The sequence below is a fragment of a genome, unplaced genomic scaffold (genome assembly GCF_019419815.1).
Source record: "Pyrus x bretschneideri cultivar Hongxiangsu unplaced genomic scaffold, Pyrus_bretschneideri_v1 Contig42, whole genome shotgun sequence".
NCBI classification, from domain to species: domain Eukaryota; kingdom Viridiplantae; phylum Streptophyta; class Magnoliopsida; order Rosales; family Rosaceae; genus Pyrus; species Pyrus x bretschneideri.
The window spans coordinates 2537755-2555144 of record NW_025999746.1 but is presented as its reverse complement, the minus strand read 5'-3'; the positions used below and the strand labels follow the sequence as shown (position 1 = coordinate 2555144).

Sequence of the window (17390 nt, the reverse complement as noted above, 5' to 3'; positions counted from 1 at the left end):
TTGCCTCTGGCTTCCCTTCCTTGTTGGAATAATGATTGTTCTCCAAATTTATTTAATCCCCTACTTAAGGCAGAATTAAATAGGTATTGGGGGCAATTATTTTCCTTTCCTAGAAGAATTCTATCTCCAAATCAAGAAAGAATATCAAGTTCAAATTGGGAAGCAATTCTACAAGCCTAAGCAGCTTGGGATTCCTACACCTGCTATCATTTTCCTACGTGCAGCACAGTAGGTGTGGGGGCATTTGTGGAGCCCAAAATAATCCCAAAAATTCTAGAGGCGGCATGTGGACTTTTATTCAAGAAAGACAAGATTGCCCTCAATAAATGGGCAGACTTCTCAAATGCTCCCACGCATAGCTCACACCCCTAGAGACCTCAACAGCTAAACACAACTGCCCACAACTCACCTGCCCTTGTCAAGGAATTAAAGAGAAGAATTAATTACCCAAATCCTATCTTTAATACATTCCTAATTGAAGATTGACTCCAATCAAGTAAGTAATCCTAATTTAAATCAATTAGGGATAATTACCCCCATTATCTCAAGATATTATCTCCTATTAAATATCTTGGGAATATTTAGAGAATATTCTCCATTAAACATTATATGGCCAGCCCTAGCCCTATAAATAACTCATATTCTACCAAATTTTCATAGCCTTTGGCAACCCTAAAAAACCCTAAACACTTTACTCTCTCAGAGAAACTAACTTAGATATCGGAGATCCGTTGACCTAACCCCCTACCTCATGGGCGGGTGAGGCTTAGGTCTCTGAGTCTTTGACCAACACATGCCAATATTAACCATTTTTTTTTCTTTTTTTTAAAGACTAACTAGTGGTTTTGACACAACCCAACAAAAAAACACAATATTAACCATGGGCTAAATTTCAAATCAGCTTCGAGTCACACTATTATTGTATGTCCCTTGTCGGTTACGCGGTTGATTTCCGCGCCAAGCTTTCCAATGTTCCATGACTTCCATATTCCTTCCCGTTTTCAGTTATATGGAATTTGATGTTCCAAATAAACGGTAACCTTTTTTTTTAATATAAATGAGTAATGTTATTCATATCATGTTTTTATACATATTTGTATATCATTTTAAGTGGTATTTGATGTGGACAGTCACATCATTTGAAAAATTTGCAAAACCCAAGAAAATGAAGGAAAATGACTTCTCGTATTAGTTTATTAAATAATGAACTAAATTTAAAAATCTGATTAATTCAAATAATATGACTGTCCACATCAAATGCTACCTAAGATGGTATGAAAATGTGGTACAAAAACATGGTGTGAATAGCATTACTCTTTTTAGGATGAGTAATGCTATTCATACCTGCATATTTTTGTATCACATTTGCATACCACCTTAGGTGACATTTGATGTGAACAGCCACATCATTTGAATTAATCAGATTTTTAAATTTAGTTCATTATTTAATAAACTAATAATTAAGAAAAATTAGTTAATTAAATGATATTGTGGTATACAAGAAGTCTTTCTTCTTCCTTTCCTTAGGTTTTGCAAATTTTTCAAATAATGTGGATGTCCACATCATATGTCATCTAAGGTGGCATAGAAATATGGTATAAAAACATGGTATGAATAACATTACTCTTTTAGTATCGAATTACAAACCCTGCTATTTCATGTGACCACAAAACTCTATATAAACCCAAAAATCCCCACTTCATAGTTCAGCACAAAAAAGGAAACCAACACTTCCTCTTCCACTCTTGCCCCCATGGAAACAAAAATTGATGATAGCTTATGGGTTTTGGCAATCTTCTCCAAATGCCAAGCCTTAACCTCCACAACCACCGTCGTTGCATTCATCTGCACGGCCGCAGCTTGGCTAAGCGCGGCCGTCTTCTACTGGGCATCTTCTCCCGGAGGCGCAGCATGGGGAAAACTTCGATGGAGGAAAAGAAACTCTTGTAATAAAAATGAAATCACCAACTCCAACCCAATTCCCGGGCCACGTGGATTTCCAATAATAGGAAGCATGAACCTCATGACAAACCTAGCTCACCACAAACTCACAAAAGCGGCGGAGGTTTATGGAGCAAAGAGGCTTATGGCTTTTAGCATAGGCGAGACGCGCGCCATCGTCACATGCGACCCCAACGTAGCTAAGGAGATCCTCAACAGCTCCGTCTTTGCCAACCGTCCTATAAAAGAGTCGGCTTACTGTCTCATGTTCAACCGAGCAATCGGGTTCGCTCCTTATGGAAGCTACTGGCGTACCCTCCGCCGCATCGCCGCCAACCATCTCTTCTGCCCGAAGCAAATCTCCACTTCCGAGTATCTCCGTTCCAGGATTGCTGATCAAATGGTGTCCCTTATCTCGACAAGTTGTAACAACAGCTTCCTTGTCCGCGACGTACTTAGGAAGGCTTCGTTGAACAGCATGATGTGCTCGGTTTTTGGACGTAAATACGAGCTGAGTTCGTCAAATGAAGAGACCGAGGAACTGAGTCGACTTGTTGATGAAGGTTATGATCTGTTGGGAAATTTGAACTGGTCTGATCACCTTCCTTGGCTTGCCGGTCTGGACCTCCAGAGCATCCGGTTTAGATGCAACAAACTCGTTCCTCAAGTGAACCGGCTCGTCAGCCGAATTATTCAAGAGCATAGAGCCCAAACCGGTCCGAATAACAATGATTTTGTCGACGTTCTTCTTTCTCTTGATGGAGCTGATAAGCTGTGTGACAATGATATGATTTCAGTACTTTGGGTAAGCGAAAAATTCTCGTCTACATAAAAATTACTGTTCCATATTTGTTGTCTAACTTTATGTTTGATAGTAGATATATAGTGGATTGTTTCGGTAGTTATGACATATTCTTTTTTAATGTGTTTTGCATTCAAATTCTTAATATTTTTTAGTGTAAATTAAAATAGAATATTGTTTTTAAGTAAAAAAATGTATTATATATATATATATATATATAATATAATTGCGCAATGTTTCTCAAGCTAATAGAGTAGTACCACGATTATAAATTTTTGCGGATACTTTTTTCTCATTTTCTTTTTTACTTCAACTCTCAATAGAAATTATTGAGTATTTGTTAATGCTACATTCATACTATAGGAGATGATATTCCGAGGAACAGATACTGTAGCGGTTCTGATAGAGTGGATCCTTGCAAGGATGGTGATGCATCATGATATCCAATCAAAGGTTCACGAGGAGCTCGACCGCGTCGTGGGAAAATCAAGGGCGTTGCTGGAATCCGACATTCAATCCTTGCCTTACCTGCAAGCAGTGGTCAAAGAAGTGCTCAGAATGCATCCTCCGGGCCCACTCCTATCATGGGCCCGTTTATCCATCACAGATACTGTAGTAGATGGCTATTACGTGCCAGCAGGGACCACAGCAATGGTGAATATGTGGGCCATAACAAGGGATCCAAAAGTGTGGTCGGATCCACAGGAGTTTCGGCCTGAGAGATTTGTATCTACTAACAAGAAAGCTGACTTGCAGTTCTCTGTGTTCGGGTCTGACTTGAGGCTGGCACCGTTTGGGTCGGGCAGGAGGAGCTGCCCCGGGAAGACATTGGGGATGAGTACAGTCAACTACTGGGTCGGGTTGTTGTTACATGAGTTTGAGTGGTTTAAGTCGGATCTTGATGCCCAGGTAGACCTGTCCGAAGTGATGAGGCTTTCATGCCAAATGGCTAACCCTCTTACCATCCAAGTGCATCGTAGGCGCTACCAAACAAATTAAAGCATATGCCCGTTACTTCCCGCCCCAAAAAACCCTATGTCCGAGTGTTCATTTGTTTGTCCTTGGCCTATCACCAAAGACAAGAATTTAGTAAGATATATATGCTACGAAGCTATTTGTAAGATGTAGACCCTCTAAGTAATGTCTCGTTAAGTGTATCGGACTGTACTCACAAACTTCGGTCGTAAATTATCCGTAAGCGTGTTGGACTATGTGATCTTTACAATGAAGCATATGCTGTTATAATGGACTAAAACTTATTAATTGTAATGTATTTATTCCCATAGTAGCAATCAAACTGTCTTTTGTTATTATAAAACTTTATCAAACCATAGATTTTTGCCTTGATCGATGTTGGTAATTTTAAGACCCTCACAATTATCCATTTCAAATGACAGTTTGAATTGAGAACTTACATGACCTTCATTTTTGTGAGCAAGATGGTCATTTCTTATGTTTCCTCCCGAAATAACTTCTCATTAATGAGAGAGAAAAAAAAGTACAGTACTACGGACCAATCATCAAATGCACTAACTTAAATCAAAACTAGGTAGTGTGAAAACACATATGAGAATTGTGGGAGCAAAGTTCACCTCGGATTGAATTGACGAAAACTTACGTACACAAATAAACGAGACGAACAAAGTTAGACCAACACCGATGTGGGTTTTAACATTCAAAATTAGGAAGTCAATCATTGATGAGTATGGGTTAATGCTCATCAATAGAAAGGTTAACTTAAAGAATATAATTGGGATTAATAGTAAGATAAACACAAAGATATATAGTGGTTCATCCATAAACAGGGCTACATCCACTGTAGTTTGTATATATATTTGTATTACCAGAGAATAGGCCCCTTCATAAATAAAAGGGTCCAACCCTTTCTTCTACATGACAAACCCTTCATATAGGCCTAAGGTCATCCACCAGAAGCTCACGTATATGGCTAAGGGAAGGCCGCTTTTACAAGATAATGTGGCCTCATGTAAACCACTTAATAAATATCTGGAGACTAACAAAGATAACAAATATCTAATCTTGATCAAGTAGTAAAAGGGTCTTCGCTTAATGGTGGTATATTAGAAGAGTACTCTGCAAAAATGGTCGTCCATAGAGCACTTTGGAGAGGTGGTCTTCCGTAGAGTACTTTGGAAAGGTGGTCGTGGTCATTCATAAAGCACTCTAGAAAGGTGGTTGTTAGTAGAGCACTCTGGAGAGATGTTCATTCGTAGAGCAGTCTGGAGATGTGCTTGTCCGAATAGCACTCCAGAAAGGTGGTCTCTATAAAGCACTATGGAGAGGTGGCCTCTGAATAGCACACTAAAGAGGTGGTTGTCCATAGAGGACTCTAGAGAAGTGATATCTATAAAGCACTCTGGAAGGGTAGCCTCTGTAGAGCACTTTGGAGAGGTGGTCTTTGTAAAGAACTTTGGAGAGGTGGTCTTTATAGAACACTTTGGAGAGGTGGTCTCTATAGAACACTTTGGAGAGGTGGTCTCTCACATGCTAAAGGTCCCCTCCATCCAATGGTGATCTAGTCCCCAGTCAAATAGTCTTCCCTCACAATGATGACATGAAAATAATGGTATCGGGTCATTCTAGAGACTGCATTAACAATGGTGTTAGCTAAAGGCCCTATGATGCCTAAGTCAGAAAGATTGTAAGAAGTAATAAGAGTGTAATGAGGGTTATTGATCATTAGACTAAAATGACTGGCCTTGGCTATTTATAGAGAAATGAATAGTGAACCCTAACATCTAGGTTCGTTAAACCTATTAGCAGAATGTTACATAGTCTGCACACTAATGGAGGAATATTCCCCTAAGAATTTTTTAATATGCTTTGGAGAGTCTTGTCATGCTAAGAGACTAATAAGCAAGCTCATTACATATCAGGGTGATCTGTGTAGGCCACTTGGCAATCAACTTGTACTGTCTATAATGAATCGGGTCCAGTGGCCTATTGATTATGGGCTTCTAAGACCTTCATAAATAATGTAGCATATTAGCCCGATCAGGGTTTGACTAACGGTCTGTGTATTCCATCAAGAGCATAATAGTTATATTTAATAAATTATACAAGTGACATGTTCTTATTGGTCGAGATATTTTATGTTCCTTTAAATGGCCCCAGCTCTTTGGGTGGATATAAGAAACCCAATGAGATGTAGTTTGTAGTCGCCCAATTAATAATGGTCTTCAAAATGAAATAGTAAGTTGATCTTCAAGGTGGAATGAGAAAGCAATCTTTAAAGTTAATTGGGAAAGTAATCTTCTTCCTTGATCTCCAAGTTGGCTGGAGAGATTTATTTCCTTTAGATTCCAACAATGAATCAGATTATGTTTCTTCATTCAATTGTTGAAACACTTATAGATAGCAATGCTTGAACTCTTCATTCTCATCATAAATATTCGCACGAACATTCGTCAAGAGCTAGCAAATTCAGCGTAAAAAAGTCCAACTTCGCGTTAATGTTGAAAAAAATAAGCGAAATCATTTTCAATATTGTTGTTATTGGTCACGATGGCCTGTTAAGCTGCGGAACTGGCGGTTCCAACCGACCTAGTTTGACTTAGCTAGGTGTTGTTTGGCTGCTGGCGCCGACAGCTTGGCTCAAGTCAGTTAGCAGCTCAGGTCGATGCTCTTTTTTTTTTTTCTCTTTTTTTTGCAACTTGCCTATCTTCAATCTTCTTTTCCATGATAGGTGAACCATATATTTTTCAAAGAAAACCGTCAAAATAAGCCTTCTAAAGTTCCCTTATACAAGCAAGGTGACTAGCTATCATATGTGGGCCATTTTGTTCCTTGTTTGTTGAATATGGATACTACCAAGAAGTGTCGTGATTGGAGGCAAGAGAACCTTTTTTGTGTTTCCACAAAAGTCAAAGTTATCTGGCCGGTGACTATTCTGGCTTGAACTATGCATGAATGAGAATAATCCTCAAGAAGAAGTCGATCATATTTGATCTGTTCTATATTATATTTACGGTTTAAGTTTTCTATAACTCAATTTTCCATTAAAGTGATTTGCACCGTGGGTTTTGTTCCTGCTCAATTGTCGCCGAATGAATATAGGGAGTTGATGTGCTTTGCTAACCTAAGTGAGTTCTTCAAGTTAAAGCTGACCTTCCAGGAGTACTTTTATTTTTATGAAATAAGATGCTTTAGGTTATATGCCCAATTTAGGATAAAGATCAAGTTGTTCAACAAGCCAAGTCAAGGTGACTGAATGAAAGTGCAGAACATTGGAGATTAACAGTGGTTGGGAAACTGAGGATTATGATCTGCAAGTCCCCAAAGTTTTAGCTCTAGTAAGCATTCTTTCTTAGAGATTTTTCTAAAATGAAAATAGTCTGCTTCTGAGCGCCTCTATACTAATTGAAATGTGTTATTTTTTAGGAGTCGATTGTGAAGAAATTTGTTGTCAAGCCAAACATGACAAAAGGTTAGGCGTGCGCTTGCCATCCATGCTAAATATAGAGAGTCGTGTTGGTTGTTGAATCTTTTCAGGCGTCAAGTGGATGATCTACCTATTGTTGAAAAAGTGAAAGGAAAAGTTATGATATATCATGCACCATAAAACAGTCGACTCCATGAATCTGCAGTGCCTTTTTAAAGGAGCAGAAAACAGTCGACTCACTGTGAAATTCAAAGTGAAGTGATGTTTCCACCTACTTATGATGATTCTTTGCCTAGCAAGAGGCTCAAGGCAAATGATGCTCTGCCTGTTAAGAGAAATGATGCCCTCATTTGTTTGTTATGAACTCTTTGATCCAACCTTCTATAGATCCATTGCTGGTGCTCTTCAATATCTCACTTGGACAAGACCTGATTTAGCTTTTGCAGTAAATCAGGTTTGCCAATATATGCACTTTCTTAGAACAATTCATTTGCAGGCAATCAAACAAATATTGAGATATTTAAAAGGCACAATTGATTCAGGATTATGGTTTACAAAAGGCTTTCAGTGTCTCACAGCTTTGTTTGATGCAGATTAAGCAGGTTGCTTTGTTGTCAACAGATCTACCATTGGATATTGTGTGTACTTAGGCCCTAATCTGATCTCATGGAGTGCAAAGAAACAAAACACAGTGGGAAGGTCATCAACAAAAGTTGAGTTTAGGTCTTGATCATACTGCAACTAAACTTACTTGGGCTTGCAAAATTCTTCAAGATATCTCATTTCTCATCTTAAAGAAACCTGTGATTTTCTATGATAACAAAAGTACTATTGCTTTGGCATTTAACCCTACGTTCCATGCTAGAACTAAGCATGTAAAGGTAGATTATCACTACCTCTGAGAGAAAGTTCTACTTGGTCATCTCAATGTTCATCATGTGGCTTCCTTACTTCAAATTGCTAACATTTTTACCAAATCTTTGCTAGCTGATCGTTTTGTTGTGTTAAGTCACAAGTTTTCAGTTCGTTCCCCTTCCTTTAGTTTGAGGGGGTGTGTTAAGAATACTGAAGGACCACCAACATCTCATGGACTCAAGGCACCAGATTAATTTCCTAGTTTGTTAAGTGCTAGTTATGTGTAAATCCTGAGTCAGCCTACAATAGATTGAGAAATAGAATATTTATATATACAATTATATTTGTAATGATTTATTGATATAATGAAAGATCATTTTACAATTCTCTCTCTACTTTCAGTTGAGTTTTGGTTTTCGACAGTTATATGTGTTTTTGATTAATGTAAGAGCAATTTCAAGTTAGTTTATCTATTACCTTTTGCTCTCATAGTAATTAGTCAAATACAATAAATCGTAAAAATCTGCATTGACCAAAAAAGTCAAAGCCGGAACGAAAATCGAACCAAACTGTTTCAAACGGTTCCGATTCCAGTTTGGAAATATTAAGAACCGGAGGAACCGGACCGAAACGCTTTTAATATAAATTATTATTTTTTTTTTTTATATAAATAAGACATTTTTCCAAGAAGAGCATGTGCATAAGCTCAATATTTTTCTTCACTTCTTTCCCCTTCCTTTGTTGTTTTATAACTTTTCTCTCCCTACATTATTTTTCTCCATTCTTTTCCGGTGTATTATGCATTATGTACATCTTAGCTTTAGTTGAAGATCTAAACTTTGGTCTTGATATGAACCTTTCCATCTTTTGATTTATATTTATATGGACACTTTCTATCCTTTGGTCACAAATCTTGTAGATCTAGTAGTGGAAACTCAAATTTACTTGAATTTGTTGTTGAAATATGTGTTTGGTATTAGAAGTAGAAAATGAGAAAAAAAAAACATATACATAATTTTGGTTAGAACCGTAAACAGGCATGAACGAAACCGAAACCGTCATGAATTGAACCAAACCATTAAAATTTTCCTATTTCGATTCCATTTTGAGAATGGAACTGAGCTAAATCAGACCGTGCCCACCCCTAAACTGAATGAAGCTTTGATAAGGAACGATGCGAAATACTTTGTCCATTACTAAAGTGTGATACATGCCCATTTTATTTTGGACAAGGATTGTTTGCCCTCCCACTTCCAGTATCCTCCCGTGTCTTACTGTTTTGTGTGGTCACGGTTAAGCCATGTCAACATTTTATATTGTTTTTTTTATAGAGATAATAAGACAAAAATGAATAGTAATATAAAATATTAACGTGGCTTAATCGTGACCACACAAACAAAAAAGCACGAAAGGAGGGCAAACAATCATTGTCCTTTTATTTTCGTCTGCATGTTTTAGTCAAGTCCAAATCGATCTCTTGCACGTAAAGTTGCTTTTGCAATCAATTTCTGAGTCCGTCAGTTTGATGTTTGTCGATTGGCTTGTACCTGTACCCAGCGATGTTTGTCAGATGTTGATTGCTGGACGATGACAATATGTCGGTTTTCCAAACAAGTTCGTGATGACAAGATTTTTATAGTAAGATTTGTATGAAATCATTTTTTGGATCCTATCTTACAGATGAATATGCCTTTTCTCTTGATGAGACCCTACCCACATATATGCATATGGCGTATCGAACACATGGAAATTAAGGATAATACTCATAGTTTCCTTTTGGGATAATGATCAAGCTCATTCCCTTCCTTGATAGGATCAATTCTATATTGACACGTTTATTCTTTTAAAGAGAAATAAAATAAAATCTCTAAAGTGTTTAATCAAGCGATGCCGTGTGATGTACTTATGCTTAATAAACCTAACCCTAGAAGGAGAGTCTTAACCGGATTCACCCTTACTAACACAAACATATACAGTCTAAGAGATGAGATTTGAGAAAATTGAGATGAAAGAGATACAAATATAGCCTCATTAAACCAACTACAGTTAGCTTGTGGCTTTGTGATGTACTTATTCACTTCCCAAATGTTTGGAGTGTTGGAATATGAGTATGAAACTAGTTGTTAAGAGCCAACTGTTGTGATTTATTGTTGGTGCAGAGAAGTCTTGTAGAAAGAGATTTGAGTTGTTTTAGTTAAGGGATTTCTAAAGAAAAGGAATAAATTACATCACAAACCCAGGAACCAACACTTCCAAACATTATATAGGACAAGGTTTGCACTATTTTTTGAAGTCTGCTATAACTTCTTCTTCGAGTGCTTCTAGAAATTATTTGGTTCTTGTGTTTATTGAATTGTAGTTTTGATATTTGTATAATTTGTAGTTTATGAGCTTTATCTGTTGGTTTTGTTAGACAAACAAAGTTAGGTTGGAATCCTTGTGTAAAAATGCATGAAATAAACATGTTGGAATAATGGTAGGCTAGTCAATTTTCTTGTTCAAAGTTAGGCAAGTTAGGTTAGTCAAGTTAGGCAAGTTAGGCAAGTTAGGCAAAATTAGGTTTATGTTCTTTTTCTTTCCTATATATATGTTTCATCTTGTAATTGTTCAATCAAGCAAATATACATCTAAATTCTACATGGTATACAGAGCAGGTTTATAACCCTAGCCCTAATTTTTTTTTTTTTCGGCAGCTTTCTCTGCCGTTCCCATGGCTGTTCGTGGACGGTCCCGTCCCTCCTCTGCTCGTCCTCCCCTCCACTGCACCTACTGCAATTTTGATTATCATACCCGAGACACCTGCCATAAACTTCATGGCTATCCCGTTGGCCATCCCCTTCATGGCCAACCGTGGCGACCACCGCGCCGTGCCACTGCTTCCAGTTCTTCCCGCAGCCATGCACCTTCCAGTCCTCCCCAGCAGCCACGGTTTTCTGCTTCCCGGCCCCATAATTTCACCCAGGCCCATCACGTGCAAGGCACCCAGGCCCCCGCCTCCTCTTCTACTCCAGCAACCCACCAAGTGCACGGGACCCAGCCCACTTTACATGACTTGCAGCTTGCCATGCCTGACCTCTCTGCCGAGCAGCACTCCCGTGTTCTAGCTGCTCTACGTGACACCACCACCCCTCCTCAGGCCAATGCCGTGCTCACTACTGATTTTGCCCAGGGTTTGTTACCTGTCACCTCTCGTCATGGTCAATGGATTCTTGACAGTGGTGCTACGGATCATATTACTTCTTCCGCTTCATGTTTGGTTAATCGTTCTCCTTCACATTTGCCGCCTGTTTCTTTGCCTAGTGGTGCTTCCGCTCCCATTACTTTTACCGGCACTCTTCCTTTAAATTCCTCAGTTACTTTGAAGGATGTTTTATGTGTCCCTAATTTCCGAGTGGACCTTTTATCGGTTGGTAAACTTACAGATGGATTATCGTGTTCCATAACCTTCTTTCCTTCTTGGTGTGTTTTGCAGGACTTGGTTTCGAAGGCGATGATTGGTGTGGGTAAGCGACGTGGCGATCTGTATTACCTTGTGGCCCTTACCTCTTCTCTCCCCACCCGTCAACCTCTCTGCAACATCATTACCATCCCCTCCTCCCTCTGGCATAGGCGTCTAGGTCACCCCTCCTCCACTCGTTTGCAAGCTTTAGCATCTAGCTCTCTTAATTGCACTTTTGATTCTAGTCATATTTGTGATGTTTGTCCGTTGGCAAAACAAACTCGTCAACCTTTTCCTTTGAGTTCAATTTCATCAACTTTCCCTTTTGCTTTAATTCATTGTGATATTTGGGGCCCGAATCGTCAATCTTCTCTTTCTGGTGCTAATTATTTCTTATCCATTGTGGATGATTTTTCTCGCTTTACGTGGGTCTTCCTCATGAAACATAAATCCGACACTCAACAATTAATTAAGGATTTTTTTGCTTATGTCACTACCCAATTCCGCACTACCATCCAATGCATTCGTACTGACAATGGTGGTGAATTTTTATCTCTTCGTAGTTTTTTCTCTGATCATGGGGTGCTTTTACAAACTTCTTGTGTTTATACCCCCCAACAAAATGGCGTTGTTGAAAGAAAACATCGTCATCTTCTTGAAACCGCTCGCGCCCTTCGTTTTCAATCCCATCTTCCTATCAAGTTTTGGGGGGAATGTGTTCTTACCGCTACTTATCTCATCAATCGTCTCCCTACCCGTCTTCTCCATCATAAATCCCCATTTGAGGTTCTCTTTTCGAAAACCCCATCTTATGACCACTTCCGCGTCTTTGGTTGTCTGGCATATGCCACCTCTGTCACTCCCACCACTAAATTTTCCCCTCGGGCTCATCGTTGCATTTTTCTCGGTTATCCTCATGGACAAAAGGCCTATACCCTTTACGATCTCGACAATCACCGCATTTTCACTAGTCGAGACGTCATCTTTCACGAAAGTACTTTCCCTTATGCCGTTTCTCACCCTCCTATCCCATCCTCTTCGCCTACCCTACCCATCCCACCCCCTCTGGACTTTACATATAACCCACCCCTTCCTGCCCCGACGCCTCACCCTCCTCCACCTTCCTCCCCTTCCACGCCTCCCCTAGATTCCCTTGCTGCCCCATTACCCGTTCCTCCCCATGCCCCTGCCCTCTCGGCATCCCCTCCTTCCCCCCCCGATACTTCCTTACCTTTCACCCTTTTACCCACGGACATCCCTACCCCCCCACTACCTACCAATCCTCCCCTTCCCCGCACCTCTTCCCGTGCCCATAAACCTCCATCCTATTTAAAAGACTACGTTTGCTCGCAGGTGATTCTGCCATCCCACCCATCTTCGACTTCGCAACCCGGTTCTACACAAGGTACGCGATATCCACTTTGTAATTTTCTCTCTTATCACCGTTACTCTCCCAGACATTTTTCTTACATTAACTCTGTCAGTCGGACTGTGGAGCCTTCCTCCTTTGCCGAGGCTGCCACTGACCCCAATTGGCAACGTGCTATGACTGAGGAGCTTCAAGCTTTACATGCTAATGGTACTTGGACTTTAACTTCCTTGCCCCCTGGCAAAATTCCCATTGGTTGTAAGTGGGTGTACAAACTCAAGCACAAATCCGACGGCTCTATTGACCGCTACAAAGCTCGTTTGGTTGCTAAAGGCTTCACTCAGGCTGAAGGTATTGATTATCATGACACTTTTTCTCCTACTGCTAAGATGATTACGGTGCGTTGTCTTCTTGCTCTTGCTGCTAGTCAGTCTTGGTCTCTTCATCAGCTTGATGTTAATAATGCTTTCTTACATGGTGACTTACATGAAGAAATCTATATGTCTCCTCCTCCTGGTCTTCGGCGACAGGGGGAGAATCTTGTGTGTCGCCTTCACAAGTCACTTTATGGTCTTAAGCAGGCTTCTCGCCAATGGTTTGCCAAATTCACTAGTGCCATCATTTCTGCCGGTTTTCAACAATCCAAAGCTGACTATTCATTGTTCACTAAAAAGTCTGGTATTTCTTTCACAGCTTTGCTCATTTATGTGGATGATATTGTGATTACAGGCAATGATGCTAGTGCCATTAATTCTCTGAAGTCTTTTCTCCGTGATCATTTTCGGATAAAAGACCTTGGTGATTTAAAATATTTTTTGGGTATTGAGGTTTCTCGTTCCAAACAAGGGATTTATATTTCTCAACGCAAGTATGCATTAGAGATTCTCAAGGACTATGGTTTTTTGGGAGCACGACCCATTGCTTTTCCTATGGATGACACAAAATTATCTGATAAAGGAGAACTTCTCAAGGATCCTGAAAAGTATCGACGATTAGTAGGTCGGTTAATATATCTCACTATCACTCGGCCGGATATCACTTATTCTGTGCATGTTCTAAGCCGTTTTATGCACGAGCCAAGGATATCTCATATGGATGCTGCGCTTCGTATTGTTCGTTATTTGAAGGCTACTCCAGGTCAAGGTTTATTATTTCGTTCTGACAACCAGACCAAGTTAACTGCGTTTTGTGATTCTGATTGGGCAGGTTGCCCTATCACTCGCCGTTCGACTACTGGGTATTGTGTATTCTTGGGCGGTTCTTTGATTTCTTGGCGGACGAAACGACAGAAAACCGTTTCGCTCTCTTCAGCAGAGGCGGAATATAGGGCCATGGCAGGTGCTTGTTGCGAGATAGTTTGGCTTCGTTTTTTGTTGAAGGATTTGAACATTCCTTTGGATGGTCCTTCCATTTTATTTTGTGATAATCAAGCAGCGTTACATATAGCTGCCAATCCTGTTTTTCATGAACGAACTCGTCACATTGAGATGGATTGTCATTTTATACGAGATAAGATTGTAGATGGCACAATAGAGACCAAGCATGTGGGTACGGCACAACAGTTGGCAGACTTGTTTACCAAACCTCTTGGGAAAGAAAAGTTTTCGGGTATGTTACGCAAGTTGGGAGTTCTTGACATCCACTCTCCAACTTGAGGGGGAGTGTTAGACAAACAAAGTTAGGTTGGAATCCTTGTGTAAAAATGCATGAAATAAACATGTTGGAATAATGGTAGGCTAGTCAATTTTCTTGTTCAAAGTTAGGCAAGTTAGGTTAGTCAAGTTAGGCAAGTTAGGCAAGTTAGGCAAAATTAGGTTTATGTTCTTTTTCTTTCCTATATATATGTTTCATCTTGTAATTGTTCAATCAAGCAAATATACATCTAAATTCTACAATGTTTTTTGATAAATTTATTCTTACATGTAGATGTCAAAAGCTCCATTAATGTACAATAAATAATTTAATTTGTATCCTTTTTTATGGTATTATTTATATTTCTGCCAAGTTTTTTGCATCCAGTCATAATGAAAATCAGATTTACGTTATTATTTCTATAAATGGGAGGTGATTAATAACATAATCGGCAACTGTAATATATAAGGGCTCGTTTGGAAGTATTTTTAAAATGATTGAAAGTGTTTTTAGAAAAAATGATTTTGGATTCCAAAAGCATTTAAAGTGCTTCTTGCAAGAAGCATCAGTTATATGCTTCTTGTAAAAAGTATTTCAAGTGTTTTTTCATGATTCACTTGCATTTTTATTAAGGATTTGTTTAAAAAATATTTGCTTCAAAAGCAATTTCAGCTATTTTAAAAGCACTTTTAAACGAACACTAAAGCATAACCGATCATCATCAACTTATTTTTGCTTCGTTTGTCTGCACTCAGAGTCATTTCAATTAATTACATACGATAGTAACTAGTCATAATTAAGTAACTAGTTAAAAGAATGGACGTGGTTGAACGACACAAATGAAGCCTTGATGAAACGATGGCAAATGTTTTGTCCTAACAAATAATGCTGGCATTTGTCGTCTGCGTGTCTTAGCAAATTAAGTGGTGGTATTCGGTCAAGTCCAGAGCAAATCTTTTGCGATGCCATTGTCATTAAGTGGTGGTACTATTCCTAATATATGTAAGGTTACTTTCTCAATTAATTTGTGGGTTCATCAGTTTTATTTTTGTCGTTTGGGTGTACCTGTACGTGCCTTGGGGCAATATCATCAGCCAATTATTGAACGATGAGCATGTCGTTTTTGAAACAAACTCGTTTGTGATGACAAGATTTTTATAGCAAGATTTGTGTGGAATCTTATTTTGGATCTTATCTCAGAAAATGAATGTGCCGTTTGTCTGTAATGAGATCTATATTGTAGAAAAAAGTTTTTTTTTCTTTTTTTTTTTTTGTCAAACGATAAATCTTGTTAGATTAGATGTTAAATTAGTCACCGATAGATTTGAACCCACGCCATCACGGGAGGGCTCAACTCTTTTCCTTCACTGTAGTAAAGAGCCACTTGATAACAGTGTTCATCGAGAAAATACAATAGAGAAGAGAGAGAAAGAATGATAGAGAAGACAGATAGAGAGATATGATATTTTGTGTATTACAAATCAGATTACTGCTTACAAGATCTTTCACACTTATATACACAAGTGTTATCTTATCTCCTAAGCTTTAAAAAACCTCCCAACTCTAACTAACTAACTGTCTTTTATATCACTTTTACACATTTTGACCTTGACCATACTACCCTTCTTATGCTAGTCAATACCCCCCCGCAATCTTTACTTGGGGAGCCAAGCTTAAGATCGGAACAATGTTTGACAAATAATGGCCCATGTAACTCCTTTGTAAGAATATCAGCAGATTGATCTTCAGTGGGAATATAGAAGACTGCTAAATCACCTTGTTGCACCTTCTCTCTAACAAAATGATAATTCGTATCCAAGTGCTTGATTCGAGAGTGAAAAACTGGATTTGCACTTAATGCAATCACAAACAAACTATCACAGTGGCTAACAGGTGATGTGGGCAGAAACACATCCAAATCCTTTAAGACTGCCCTTATCCACGCTAGATCAACTGCAGTGTGAGCCAAGGCTTTGTACTCTGCTTCAATAGAGCTTTGAGTGACAGACCCTTGTTTCTTGGACTGCCATGAAATGGGACTTTTGCCAAGAAAAACAAGATAACCAGTCACAGACCTCCAAGTGTTCAAATCTGCAGCCCAATAAAAGTCTAAAAAAGCCTCGAGACTCGGTGTTGTAGCTGCGGAATATACAAGACCATACTGAATGGTACCCTTAAGATACCTCAAGATTCTCTTCACAACTCCAAAATGAACCTCAGTTGGTGCTTTCATAAATTGACACACTGAATTAACCGCAAAAGCAATATCCGGCCTAGTAAAAGTCAGGTATTGGAAAGAACCTACAATGATCCTGTAAAATGTAGGATCAGGCAAAGGCATTCCTTCAGTGAGAAGCAACGAGTTGTATGGCTTACATGGTGTTGGGGATGGTTTACAAGAATCCATTCCAGCTTTATGAAGCAAATCTTTGATATATTTCGATTGATTGACAAATATATCCCCATTTGAAGGATATGAAATCTGGAGGCCCAAGAAATAGCTGAGTCTGCCCAAATCTTTCAATTCAAACACTTCTGATAGTTCATGAATGACCTGTTGAATTTGGACAGAATTAGAGCCTGTCATATCACATCCCGACCCGGGGCGGACCACTTCCCGGGCCCGTTCCACTACCGTAGCACGATATTGTCCGCTTTGGGCTTACCATTCCCTCACGGTTTTGTTTTTGGGAACTCACGAGCAACTTCCCAGTGGGTCACCTATCATGGGATTGCTCAAGCCTCCTTCTCGCTTAACTTCGGAGTTCCAACGGAACCTGAAGCCAGTGAGCTCCCAAAAGGCCTCATGCTAGGTAAGGATGGGAATATACATATAAGGATCACTCCCCTGGGCGATGTGGGATGTCATAATCCACCCCTCTTAGGGGCCCGACGTCCTCGTCGGCACACACGCGGCCAGGGTTAGGCTCTAATACCAAACTGACACATC

At 39.4% G+C, this 17390-nt stretch overlaps 1 protein-coding gene across 1 annotated transcript; it reads left to right on the top strand.

Annotated features, from left to right (window-relative positions):
- The first annotated feature begins 1698 nt into the window (after positions 1-1698).
- LOC103950121 (cytochrome P450 78A9) lies at positions 1699-4006 on the top strand. The gene is made up of 2 exons (XM_009361270.2): positions 1699-2746; positions 3107-4006. Exons 1-2 carry the CDS (start codon positions 1754-1756, stop codon positions 3740-3742), a joined length of 1629 nt encoding a protein of 542 aa, XP_009359545.2. The 5' UTR covers positions 1699-1753; the 3' UTR covers positions 3743-4006.
- The last annotated feature ends 13384 nt before the right edge of the window (positions 4007-17390 follow it).

Bases quoted from the DNA above. Each gene is read 5' to 3' on its own strand.
- LOC103950121 (XM_009361270.2), top strand. From the start codon at position 1,754: ATGGAAACAAAAATTGATGATAGCTTATGGGTTTTGGCAATCTTCTCC. The intron at 2,747-3,106 runs GTAAGCGAAAAA...TTCATACTATAG, and splicing joins ATATGATTTCAGTACTTTGG to GAGATGATATTCCGAGGAAC.